The 13,672-nt window shown below is 41.8% G+C and overlaps 1 protein-coding gene across 1 annotated transcript in view; it reads left to right on the top strand.

The window, feature by feature from the left end:
• Positions 1-87: 87 nt before the first annotated feature.
• EXOC5 (exocyst complex component 5) overlaps positions 88-13,672 on the top strand; it is a 53,604-nt gene continuing 40,019 nt past the window's right edge. The window contains exon 1 of the mRNA XM_061428991.1: positions 88-358. Coding sequence (XP_061284975.1) covers positions 332-358 — 27 coding nt within the window. The 5' untranslated portion in view covers positions 88-331. The remainder of the gene's footprint in view (positions 359-13,672) is intronic.

The following is a 13,672-nucleotide window of genomic DNA, read 5'->3' as shown; positions in this document are numbered from 1 at the left end:
CGGGGAGCTTTTCTGCAGTTCGCCCGCTGCTCGCCTCCTCGCCGGCCCCTCCCAACAGCTACCCGGGCGCGCGCAGCTCCATTTCCGGCGTACGAGGCGGTGACAATGGGAGCGGCGCGGGCGGCGCTGGGAGGCAGCTGACAGGCGTCTGCAGCTTCGCTTCATGGCCGTTCTCCCGCCCCGCCTGGGCTCTGTGGGGAGCGGGGCGGCCCGCAGCGGCCGGGAGCCGGAGCTGGCGAGCCGAGCGGGGACCTGTGTACCGCGCCGCTGAGGCGCAGCATGTGAAGCGGAGACGGCATCCAGTGCGAGGCGTGCCTCTCAGCCGGCCGGGATGGCCACGACGGCCGAGCTGTTCGAGGTGGGTCCCCGCGGCTCTTCAGGGAGTGGCAGGCCCGGGCTGCGGGCAGAGGAGTGGGCGTTCGCCGCTGCCCGAGAGCAGCCCGACGGAAGGAAGGTGCGACGGCGAAGGAGTGGGGTGGTGGCTCGGGTGTCGGCGCAGGCGGAGCGTGAAAGGGGGGAGGGGTAGCTTGGGGCCCCGGGTCGGGAGGTGGGCAGGGGTGCGAGCCAGGAGTCCTAGCAGAGCAGCGTCGGCTGGAAGGGAGCCTCGGGGTTTGGGCTTTGGAAGATGAGCTCGGGATGGGACGGGCTGACTTAGGGCGCGGAAAGAGGAGGCTGACCCAGGTCTGGCGAGTTCCGTCTTCTCGCCTGGATCCCCGCTGGTATTCGGGGGGGGGGGCGGCCCTTGAGATTGGGACGACAGGGGGCTTCTCGTGATCGAGTAATGACTCCGTTAGCCAGTGTTGGAAGCGCCGCTTTACCAGTTTACCCTTTCATTTGAGAAGGCTGTAGTCTCTTTTTAGGACAATAGAGGCCTACTAAACCCTTCCCACTGAAGAAAGTCAAAACTAAAACTAACATTTGTGTTCGGGTCTTGAGGAGTTGAAGTGTAACATAACCCCCCTCCTTAACGCGTGAGACATTGACATTCTAATGTGTTTCCTGGACCGTTTTCAGTCTCTAAAACTTAAAACTGAGCTAAGGGGAATCCAGTGTGAGAAGCTGTGATGCTTGAGATAATAGAAGAGGAAAATTTTAATTGGACCACCTAACAACAGGGTATCTCCTTTTGTGAAAGAAATGAAAGCTGAGATGTGAAGGAGAGAGAAGGATGGACCCTTTTTGTGTGTGCTTATGTTTCATACTGAGTAACAAAAGTGTAGGTAATAATTAAGAAGACAATAAGTTGACAGTAGATAATTTCTCCATAGGTGAAAATTGGATTCTTTTTTCTGTGTAAGATTCAGCAGGCTTTGTTTTGTTATTTTGGGTGGTGTTTTTTTTTTTTTTTTTTTTTTGGCTTAAAATTTGAATGCCACAGCTTTTGTAACAACTGGGAACTTTTCATTTGTTACTGTTAATTTAACTATGTTTTGGAATTCTGTCAGCTTTTGGATAGATAATGCATTTGTTGAGGAATAGTGTATGCTATTGTTATAATAAATTGTAATAAAATAGTAATTTGTGAGTGAAGGAGTATAATTATTAGAAAGAATTGGGAAATATTAATTATATTTCCTCAGATTTAAGTGTAGGGACATATATTTATTGCATTAATTTCTCTAACTCCAAAATTGTGCCATTTGTTTATTGATTGACAGGAGCAGGGAGACCTTCTTGCTAAAAGCTTTTACTGTGTGTTCCTGAGCCAGATACTAATTTATGAAGTTGAAATCTTTCATGAAATAGGGAACCAGCCAGCTGTTAATATACAGAAAACTGTTAACTTTGTCATACCATTCATAAGATATTAACCTTTGGGCTTATGAATTCCCAGTTGTCTTTTTTTCTTTAAATGTTTGATCATATGAGTCCGCATATACTTCCTTGAAAATGTATTTGATTTCTGTTCTGCATGGGGGAAGGAGAGGAAATAGAGAAATACGTGTAGTTTATTTTGCTTTCTCATGTCTTGCCATTTACTAAGGTAGTTAAACTAAATTGGGGTCTGAGTTAATGCAATGACATCAGTTATGAGAGCACGTAATACTTAACAGTGATAATACAAACAACTAGTCCTGTGTCCACAGGGTTTATAGAGTGCCCTTGATTGAACATGCTTGTGGATCTTAACACATGTGACTTTCTCTTTGCTGACCATGTGTAACTTGTTGCTTCATCAAAATTAAAAGTGTATTACATTAATAGTTACAATTAAATGTTAATAGGAATGATAAGTGTATTTATCTTTTCAGCCCTACAGTGGATTCTACCCTTGAATAAGTTTTCACTGCCAAGTGAAAAGTTGGTCTGTTTGCTTTACAGGGAGAAGGAAAAAAGAAAAGAACCAAACTTTAGCTATCACTGCCATTTCCTGTTGCTATTGCCTTTAGAAGATAGCTTGTAGGACAAGTCAGGGAGTGCCTTTTTTTCTCTTATTTTCCTTCCTTAGTCACAGCTGGAGAACTATGGAAAACAGGTTAGGATGTAGTCAAGGATATTTAGTTTTTATGCATCCTGGCTTTAATGTACCAATAAATTGGATTGTGCCTTAATTTTTTCACACTGAAAAAGAAGTTAAAGCAAAATTATGCTTTGCATCTGTGAAATGTCTTAAGTGTTAACCCTGTTTCTTTTAAAATCTTGTTGATCCTGTGAGACTTCCTTTTTAACATAAACACTTCCATACAACAAAAGTGAACTACACGATATTTCCTCAGTTGACAGAAAAGATTTAAAAGTTCTGTCTGCAGTGTTTCTAAATGATCACCTCAGGATGGACATTCTAAAAAGAGTTCATATGTGGTTTGTGTTATGTCTTCTACATATAAAAAGTGGCTGGGATAGTAAATTTTTTCTCTGTTGTCATAAGTATTCTCTTTTCACTGCACTGCTGAGAACTCTGTACTCCCTTCTCACTTGCTGTTTTTCTCTCCTGTCATTCTTCTGCTTGGGCAAGTTACCTTTACAGGAGGATTCTTTGTTAAGCAGAGTCTGTTGAGTACCTACTAAGTTAATGAGGCTTCATGTCTCAAAGAATTTGCTATAGACGTATTCATCCTATGAGATGTGAAGAAAAAACACAACTGGTTTAGAGCCCAAAAAAGTTTTGGATCTGGGCATGCTTTATTTCATTATAGATTTACAATATTCCTTGGTATGTTAAAGATTTTAAGAAGTTCATTTCCCAAACTTCTTTGACCATGAGAATGTTTTATTTTCTACTATTAATTTTGTGAATTCCATGGAACATTGGAAAATGTTGAATTATAAATAGAACTTGCCCTTAATGTTAAATAGGGGGAGAGAAGATAGATACATAGCTACATACTTTTGAAATAAAGTTATAAATGGTGTCAGGGGTCTAGGTAAAGTGCTATATAAGTGGAAAGGATAGGAAGATTACCTCTAGAAGTGGGAAAGGATTAGAAAGTGGCATTTGAATGAAATACAAAGGATAAATTAAATTTGAGTTTGTGAAACTGGGTGGAGGGACATTCCAATAAAGCAGACCATACAAGTGTAGATCCCCAAAACAAGGGAAGAGTTCATCTTAGTTCATGAAGTATAGCATGCATGAAGATGAGGAGTGGCATGTAAGGTAAGAGTTTTTAATCACTGAGAATTAAGAATTTGATTTTTTTTTCTTTTTTGTAAACGTGGATGCATTAACAATAGTGCTTGAAGTCAGGTAATTGGACTGTGGTGACAATGACTCTTTGACTTCCAGATTAGAATTTGAACAGTGAAGAACATCTTTGTATAAAAACATATTTATGTCTCTTAGATTTCAAAATAAGTTACACAGACTGAAGACTTATTCAAAAAGATTCTGTTGTTCAATTAACTAGTTAGTAATGAACATGAAATATACAAGTAAGGACCACTCCTTTACTTTCAAGATGTTGATATGCTACTTGTTTTAGCCATCAGATCAGATCAGATCAGTCCCTCAGTCGTGCCGGACTCTTTGCGACCCCATGAATCGAAGCACGCCAGGCCTCCCTGTCCATCAACTCCCGAAGTTCACTCAGACTCATGTCCATCGAGTCATATTAGCTGTTAAATACATATTTATGGAACTTGGCCATCGATTATAGTATCATGTGTATAAAATGGATTCATTCAGTAAACATTTAGCTTTCCTTACCTCACCTACCCTAGGCCAGAAATCCTTCCAGGTACTGAAATTAAAAGATGGTTTGAGTTAAAAATCTAGTTGAGGGAGTGAAAGAAAAACAAAAACAAAAACATTTCTTCTCTCAACACTTTACCAGTACTCTCAGTATTGCTTTACTTCTGACACCAGATGTATGGGGATGGAGATTTTTTTCCCACAACAATTTAGTTTTCCAACAGACACTGACTGGGTTTTCTACAATTCACTCTAATTCTGATACTGTTTACCTGGAGTTAGCTTAAGTCCCACAAAGGGCTCGAAGTTAAGGGCTCAATCTCACAAAAATGACCCTACTCTGGATATCAGTGTTGTCATCTCTTTCTGATTGGCCAGCCATAAATTGGAGGTTCTCATGACCTCCTCTTTGGGTTCAGTAGTTTGCTAGAATGGCTCACAGAACTCAGGAGAACAATTTAGTGACTAGATTACTGGTTTATTAAAAAGCTCAGGAACAACCAGAGGGAATAGGCGCATAAGGCAGAGTATGGAGGAGTACCACGCTGCCATTCTCTCCTTGGGTGTGCCACCCTTCGAGCAACGTGATATGCTCCACAACCAGGAATTTCCCTGGTTACCCCACACTTTAGGGATTTTTATGGAGATTTCATCATGTAGAGAATCAATTATTCACTCAATCTCTAACCCTTCTCCTCTTCACAGAGTATAGAGGATGAGGCTGAAAGTTCTGGGCTTCTAATCATGCTCTGTCTTTCTGGTGACCAGCCACCATCCAGGAACCCATCAAGAGTTGCTTCAGTAGAGCCAAAGGTGCTCCCAGGAGATTCCAAGAGATTTAGGAGTTCTGTGTAAACCACTCCCATCAACTTTGTCACTCAGCAGATTAGAAGAGTTTTGGGAGGACTGTGTCAGGAACCAGGACCAAAGACCGCTGGAACAAAAGCTCTCCTGGCACGCTTATCACTTAGCCTCTTAGTTGTCTTGTGTGTGCTTTCTTTTAGCATTTCCTTGGGTAGGATGAATCCCATTTTGCTAGCCTGAAACAAAACATTTGTAGTGCTTTTCAAAAGAATTAGTATTCAATAAATGTAATTAAATCCACCGCAAAACACAGTCTCATGAAAATAAAATCAAATGTGGTTAAAAGGAGAAGCCAAGTGGGTACAATTCATTGAGTTCCAGTGCTGGAATCGCATAAAGCTCCTGTTTGGTTTCTAGTAGAGTCTTGGATTTACAGCACCATTAGAATGCCTATTTTTTATTTCTAGAGTGGAGCATGGTGGTCCTGTCTTTTTTTGGTCTTGGATATAAGGGGCAAATCTTGATTTTCAAGGTCCTCAGCAGTGGATTTAGCTATGGGCAAGCAAGTATCTTGAATTATTGTGCATCTGCGATGTGCTCAACGTTATTCTGTTGACCACAGCTGGAAAGTAAGAGAAATAGATGACAAAACCTGCCCTTGCTTTCAATTTAAGTGTAAGAAGAGAGAAACTTACAGATGTTACTGCTTCTGCTGCTAAAGTCACTTCAGTCGTGTCCGACTCTGTGCTACCCCACAGACAGCAGCCCACCGGGCTCCCCTGTCCCTGGGATTCTCCAGGCAAGAACACTGGAGTGGGTTGCCATTTCCTTCTCCAATGCCTGAAAGTGAAAAGTGAAAGTGAAGTCGCTCAGTCGTGTCCGACTCTTAGCGACCCCTTGGACTGCATCCTACCAGGCTCCTCTGTCCATGGGATTTTCCAGGCAAGAGTACTCGAGTGGGTTGCCATTGCCTTCTCCCACAGATGTTAGTATAAAGCAATAAATGACAAAATGGAAGTGTTACTGGTATCAAATATTATTCTGTGTTGGGATTTGAATTTTTAAGCCTCGTGTGCACGTGTGCTTAGTTGTAGCCCACTCTTTGCAACCCCATGGACTGTACCCTGCCAGGCTCTTGCGGTCCATGGGTTTCCAGGCAAGAATACTGGAGTGAGTTGCCATTTCCTTCTCCAGGGGATTTTCCTGACCCAGGAATTGAACCCTGGTCTCCTGCATTGCAGGCAGATTCTTTATGAAGTGGGCCACCAGGGGAGCCCTATCAGTTTCATGGGGATTGTTTAAGAGTGAAGACATCAGTTGAGATAATCTAGGGAAAAAATCCTTTTCCCACAAGTATCCTTGTGGATTGAGTAACTTGGTCACAGGTAAGGAAGCAGACGTAACATGAGTTTGAAGAGAAAGATGAGAGTAGGCTCGTGGTAGTGTGCCTGTTCATTTTGGGGTGCAAAGAAATCAGGTTAGGTAGTTCTGGATAAGGAAATGGCAACCCACTCCAGTGTTCTTGCCTGGAGAATCCCAAGGACGGGGGAGCCTGGTGGGCTGCCGTCTATGGGGTTGCATAGAGTCGGACACAGAGTGACTTAGCTTCAGTAAAATAAGAACTTAAAAGGGTAGATTTAAGAGCGTGAACATCATAGTTTTGAAATTGCATGGGGAAGTTTCTGACTAAAAGTGAATAGTGTTTTAAAGATTAGTTTGACAGTGGTCTGTTACATAGTGAATTTAAGAAAAGTACTTTCTACAGAAGTACCTGAACCTACTTGTTAGTTGCTTTAATAGGACCCAGAAATACTTCTTCCTGAAATCCTCTGAGCCTTTTTTTTTTTTTTTACCTTGGTAAGTGAAAATATTATAGGTTCTTTGAGTTTGTAGGTGGCTGTAACAATGGACACGGGTTTGGGTAGACTCCAGCAGTTGGTGATGGACAGGGAGGCTTGGCGTACTGCGGTTCATGGGGTCGCAAAAAGTCAGACACGACTGAGCGACTGAACTGAACTGTAACATATTTTATTGAATATTTTTGAGAAAGTTTAGTTGGATTTTCTCAAGGAGAAAGTGTTAAATTAGGGATTTATGTTCCTGTTCAAGGGCTTGAGGTCTTAATTTTTAATAGAAATGACTACAAACCCCATATTTTTATTACAATTGGTAATAAAGAATATGAAACTTATAAGAATATGAAATCAGTTTAACAGATAAACATACTAATAAATTATGTGAAGTTTGTCTTCCCTGGTGGCTTAGTGGTAAAGAACCTACCTGCCAGTGCAGGAGATGCTGGTTTGATCCCTGGATCTGAAGGTCCTTTGGAGAGGAAATGGCAACCCACTCCTTTTTTCTTGCCTGGGAAATCCCATGGACAGAGGAGCCTAGCGAGCTACAATGTATGGGGTGGCAAAGAATCAGTCACAATTTAAGTGACTGAGCATGCATGCAAAGTTGAATTTAACATGATAGTATCTTTGTAGTACATACTTAGATCGTTTTGGCTGATTTTGCTTTTAATTACTATAGAAAAATAGAGATTAAGATATACTTTTGTTAGATTCATGAAATTGTAGAAGATTTTGGGGGGAATTGTTTACAGGTATCTTTGAGAATCCTCAGGAGGAATTGGTCATTTAGAGGTCTTGAAGAATTTGTTAATTTGCCTATCTTTTTCTCATTGTAAATGCCTTTGCAGTGCTAAGTATTAATAAGTTACTGGGATTTATTTAGTTTTATAAGCAGAAAAGATTTTTTGTTTTTTGTTTTTTCAAAACTTCCATTTTCTTAAAATCAGCAACTGATTTATCTTTAACTCTTGTGATAATTTGATTGCCTCAAGATAAAACCTGCACTTCACTTCCAGGATACTGTTCTCTCCTAGTAGTTCCTCCTCCTTTACTGGTCCCTCTTATTTTGTCTCTTGATGGTTTCCTTTCCTCTTCCTATTTCCACATGTTGGCATGCCCTTCTTCCTGGGTGATCTAATCCAGTTCTGAGGTTTTAAATAACTTTAAAAATTATATATAGCACCAGTTTCTTCCCTGTCATACAGCTTATTTTTCTGACTATGTGCTTTACATTTTCACATGTATATCAGATTGGCATCTTCCGCATATAATATGCAGAATAGAGCTCTTGTTTCCCCACTCCCTTTTCCATCTCCTTCCCAGTCTCAGTAAATGGTACCACTCACTGTTCATACAGTTGTTCTGGTTGCAATCATGATTCCCTTTTAAAATTTCTTGCCATATCCAGTTTATCAGCATTCAGTTCACTCACTGTATCAGTTCAGTTCAGTCGCTCAGTTGTGTCTGACTCTTTGCGACCCCATGGACTGCAGGACGCCAGGCTTCCCTGTCCATCACCAACTCCTGGAGGTTGCTCAAACTCATATCCATTGAGTCAGTGATGCCATCCAACCATCTCATCCTCTGTTGTCCCCTTCTCCTCCTGCCTTCAATTTTTCCCAGCATCAGGGTCTTTTCCATTGAGTCAGTTATTCACATCAGGTGGCCAAAGTATTGGAGTTTCAACTTCAGAATCAGTCCTTCCAATGAATATTCAGGACTGATTTGCTTTAGGATAGACTGGTTTGATCTCCTTGTATTCCAAGGAACTCTCAAGAGTCTTCTCCAACACCACAGTTTGAAAGCATCAGTTCTTTGGCACTCAGCTTTCTTTACAGTCCAACTCTCACATCGATATGAACAGATCCTTTAAAAGGTCATGAACCTGGCGATTTGACAGTATCCCTTACATTGCTACTTTGATCTGAGTCATTAGCATCTCTTGACTAGACTACTACAGTGTTGTAGGTTTTCTCAGAGAAGCTGACTTTAAGACAGTTTAGTCCCATGGACGGAGGAGCCTGGTGGGCTGCAGTCCATGGGGTCGCTAAGAGTCAGACACGACTGAGCGACTTCCCTTTCACTTTTCACTTTCATGCATTGGAGAAGGCAATGGCAACCCACTCCAGTGTTCTTGCCTGGAGAATCCCAGGGACGGGGGAGCCTGGTGGGCTGCCGTCTGTGGGGTCGCACAGAGTCAAACACGACTGAAACGACTTAGCAGCAGCAGCAGTAGCCGTGTGCAGAATATTTATTAGAAAGTACCCTTGGGGTGAGTATATGTGAAAGGACAGGGTAGATAAGCAAAATTGGGTCTTAGGAGAAATAGCAGTACAGTGCTGACCCAGCAACAGTGGTGATGATTCCTATGGGAAGTTCTGAAACTAAAATTACCTGTCAGAGTTGCCCTGATTTTTACTCAAGTGGTCAGGCCTTTATATCCTTGTCTTAGTAATTAGATAGAGACCACATTGGCTTTCCCAGGTGGTGCATTGGTAAAGAATCTGCTTGCCAGTGCAGGAGACGCAAGAGACCTTGTTTGATCCCTTTGTCGGAAAGATCCCCTGGAGTGGGAAATGACAATCTGCCCCAGTATTCTTGCCTGGGAAATTCCATGGAGAGAGGAGACAGTTCATGGGGTCGCAAAGAGTTGGACGCAACTGAGCAGACACAGACAACATTGGGAAAAGTATGGCATTGAGTGAAGGAGCTCTGTGCAGCTGAAGGATCCCTGAAAATACTGCCAGGTGAATGCTCTGCTGGCAGCACTGCTGGCAGCTAGAGCAAGACCCTTCTTGAAGGAATATCTGGACTACACATCTGTGTTCCCTGCAGAACACTCCTGTGCCACTAAGCTCCATGTTTTCATATACATTGGTGGGGGGAGGAGACAGGTAGCTCTTCTAGCACTCCATTTGGGGTTCTTACCCTGGAGGAAAATTAGAAGTGGAATGAGTGGCAGAGTCATCTTGTCTACCTGGTTATTTATTCTTCTTCCATAGTAAATGTCTCCTTGTGGATGTTAACATGTGATACTAAGATCTTCATACTTCATGCCCAGTCTCATGTGTCCATTCATGTGTGTCAACCCCAGATTTCCCTGTTCTCTTTCTTCCAGTCTTTCTCCTCTGATAGCTAGGTCCTTGGCCACTATCCATGAGTCCATGTATATTCTAACTAGGTCAGTTTTCTGACCACCCATGAGGATGAACAGTCATTGCCTTTTGGGAGGATATTTTTCTTGTCACCGAGTTTCAAGGCCACTGCTGAGGGAAGTTGTGATTGCAGCTGCTGTTCATTTTTATTTGACACCAACATGCTTAGCCAACTCTTGATGAATTAAGCTCATGCTTTTCCTTCTCTGTCATCTGGTTTCAAGTGATTCCCATAAGGCCATACATATGAATTAAGGGAAGCATGCTAGTGCAATAGTAGTGAAAAACATGGGCTACCTGCTTATGCGTTTGCTTTCTGGCTCTGTTCTTGTTTGATTCTGGGGTTACTACTTCCATCTTAATGATGAATAGTTTCTGGATCTACTTAACATCATGATTTCTTGAGTCCATTGGAACCTAGACCTCCAACGAAATCTTATGACCCCATGGATTATACCTCACCAATGTGGCCTTGGATTAAATACCCCCTCGTATTACAATTTCTCAGGTATAAAACTAGGCTATATTAATAGAACCTACCTCATAGACTTGTTAAGTATGTGTTAAATAAGATTGTAAGTGCTAGGCACATATTTGGCACATAGTAAACACTTTTAAAAATTGGTCATTACCGTCTTATTTAGAAGTCTTTCATGTGTTTGTCAGACTTTCTAAAGTTCTGAGTAGCTCTAAGCATAAATTCCTTTGAGTCATTGTTTCTCAATTTGTGCTTGTAAATTAAGATTTGTTAAACATGTCAACTCTTTTGTCGCAAGTGAGGTAGACTCAGGTATGATTATATAAATATGTTTGCTAAGAGTTGGAGAAGGCAATGGCACCCCACTCCAGTACTCTTGCCTGGAAAATCCCATGGATGGAGGAGCCTGGTAGGCTGCAGTCCATGGGTCGCTAAGAGTCGGACATGACTGAGCGACTTCACTTTCCCTTTTCCCTTTCATGCATTGGAGAAGGCAATGGCAACCCACTCCAGTGTTCTTGCCTGGAGAATCCCATGGGTGGAGGAGTCTGGTAGGCTGCCGCCTATGGGGTCGTGAAGAGTCGGACAGGACTGAAGTGACTTAGCAGCAGCAGCAGCAGCTAAATGAGTAAATTGTATTTTAGAGGATCAGAATATTTACTTTGCAGAATATCTAACTCATCCTTATGATTTAATCATCAATCATGTCAGCACCTGGGTAAACTGAATTTATTTATTTATTTGCAGTTATTCCAAAATATTGGCATATTCCCCATGTTATATAATACATCCTTGTAACATATCTTACATCCAATAGTTTGTACTTCCCATTACCCCACCCTGATACTGTCCTCTTCCCTACCATTGGTAACCACTAGTTTGTTCTCTATATCTGTGAGTCCGCTTCTTTTTTGTTATATTCACTAGTTTGTTGTATTTTTTAGATTCCCCATTATAAATGATTTTGTACAGTATTTGTCTTTCTCTGTCTGATATATTTCACTTTCAGCATAATGCCCTTCAAGTCCATCTGTGTGCTGCAAATGGCAAAATTTCATCCTTTCTTATGTGCTGAGTAGTGTTTCATTGTATCTATATACTGCACCTTCTTTATCAATTCACCTGTTGATGGATACTTATATTGCTTTCATATCTTGGCAATTGTAAATAATGCTGCTATGAACATTGAGGTGCATGTATCTTCACAAATTGCTGTTGTTGTTACTGTCTTTTCAGATATATACCCAAGTATGGAATTTCTGGGTCATATGGTAGTCCTGGGCTTCCCTGGTGGCTCAAATGGTAAAGAATCTGCCTGCAGTGAGGGAGACTTGGGTTCGATCCCTGGGTCGGGAAGTTCCCTTGGTGGAGAAGGAAATGGCAACCCACTCCATTATTCTTGCCTGGAGAATTCCATGGACAGAGGAGCCTGGTGGGCTACAGTCCATGGGGTTGCAAAGTCAGGACATGACTGAACAGCTAACATACTTGGTAGTTCTATTTTTTGTTTTTTTGAGAAATCTCCATACTGTTTTCCACAGTGGCTGCACCAATTTTTATTCCCACCAACAGTGTAACAAGGGTTCCCTTTCTCCACATCCTGGCCATCATTTGTTACTTGTGTTCTTTTTGATGATAGAGGAGAAGGCAATGGCAACCCACTCCAGTACTCTTGCCTGGAAAATCCCATGGATGGAGGAGCCTGGTAGGCTGCAGTCCATGGGGTCGCTGGGGGTCAGACACGACTGAGCGACTTCACTTTCACTTTTCACTTTCACGCATTGGAGAAGGAAATGGCAACCCACTCCAGTGTTCTTGCCTGGAGAATCCCAGGGATGGGGGAGCTTGGTGGGCTGCCGTCTATGGGGTCGCATGGAGTCGGACACGACTGAAGTGACTTAGCAGTAGCAGTAGCCATGTTGAGCATCTTTTCATGTGCCTTTTGGCCATCTATATGTCTTCTTTGGGAAAATGGCTATTCATTTCTTCTGCCCATTTTAAAATCTAGTTTGAACTGAATTTTTTAAAAGTAGCTAGCAGTTTTGTTTGCTTTTAATGCCTTGATCATATCGTATGTTTATATTTCCTAGAACTGTATTACTCTGGCTGCTATTTTTCAGTTATTTTGACCACTATGAAAGAACCTTTTAAAAAGAGTCTTTAAAATTTTTTAAAAACCTATTTATATTGTTATGTATTCTTGCTGCTGCTGCTGCTAAGTCGCTTCAGTCGTGTCCGACTCTGTGCAACCTCATAGATGGCCTCCTACCAGGCTCGTCTGTCTCTGGGATTCTCCAGGCAAGAACACTGGAGTGGGTTGCCATTTCCTTCTCCAATGCATAAAAGTGAAAAGTGAAAGCGAAGTCGCTCAGTCGTGTCCGACTCTTAGCGACCTCATGGACTGCAGCCTACCAGGCTCCTCTGTCCATGGGATTTTCCAGGCAAGAGTACTGGAGTGGGGTGCCATTGCCTTCTCCGGTGTTCTTGCTACTTGATGTTTATTTTTTAGCAATAACTGATATTAACACTAATAAAAATTATGGTTTTCTTTTAAAATATGTACAGTTTGAAAGTTGATCATGGATTTTATGTATACAAGGCATGTGACAGTTTATCAATTTATCAATAAAATTATTGGCTTGTATTTTAATGTTAAAAGACAGAATCAGTGATGTGCATGTGCCTTCATGTGGCAGTTTTCACCTTTTTAGCTTCACCTCTTATTCTCACCACCTAAACTTTAGGCACAAGGAGCTATTTGTAGTTTCCCAAAGCAGTGGAAACAGCAATTTAAATCTCAACTCTGCAGTATACAGCTTGCGTTATCTTGGGCAAGTAAGTGTCCTCTCTAAGTCTCAGCTTCCTCATTATAAACTGGGAATAAAATAGGACCTCTGGTCTTAACTGCACACAGTGAATGTTAAATGATTATGTGAGCCGTTATTCTCGTTGGTGTTTCTCCTCTTTTTCTGATGGTTATTGTTCTGACTGAAGCTTATCCTCTCAGTCCTCCTCACATATCAGACTGGTAAGCCATTCTCTCAAATTCCAATGTGATGTGATGATGATAAAAAGACAGGTTATCATCTATGGGTTTTAACTGTCAGTTCTCTCTACATCCTTCCGTATGTGGTATTTGTGATCTAGTCCATTTTCCTTTAATGGGTTAAGCTCTATCTTCTCTTTTCCTAATGGTCTGGAAAACTGTTCCATTTTTTTTCTGGCTGACTTTTCTTCTTTCCTCTGG

Source organism: Bos javanicus, chromosome 10, assembly GCF_032452875.1.
Source record: "Bos javanicus breed banteng chromosome 10, ARS-OSU_banteng_1.0, whole genome shotgun sequence".
Taxonomy (NCBI): Eukaryota; Metazoa; Chordata; class Mammalia; order Artiodactyla; family Bovidae; genus Bos; species Bos javanicus.
Note: the sequence above shows the minus strand (reverse complement) of the source record. Positions and strands in the feature narration are given on the sequence as shown.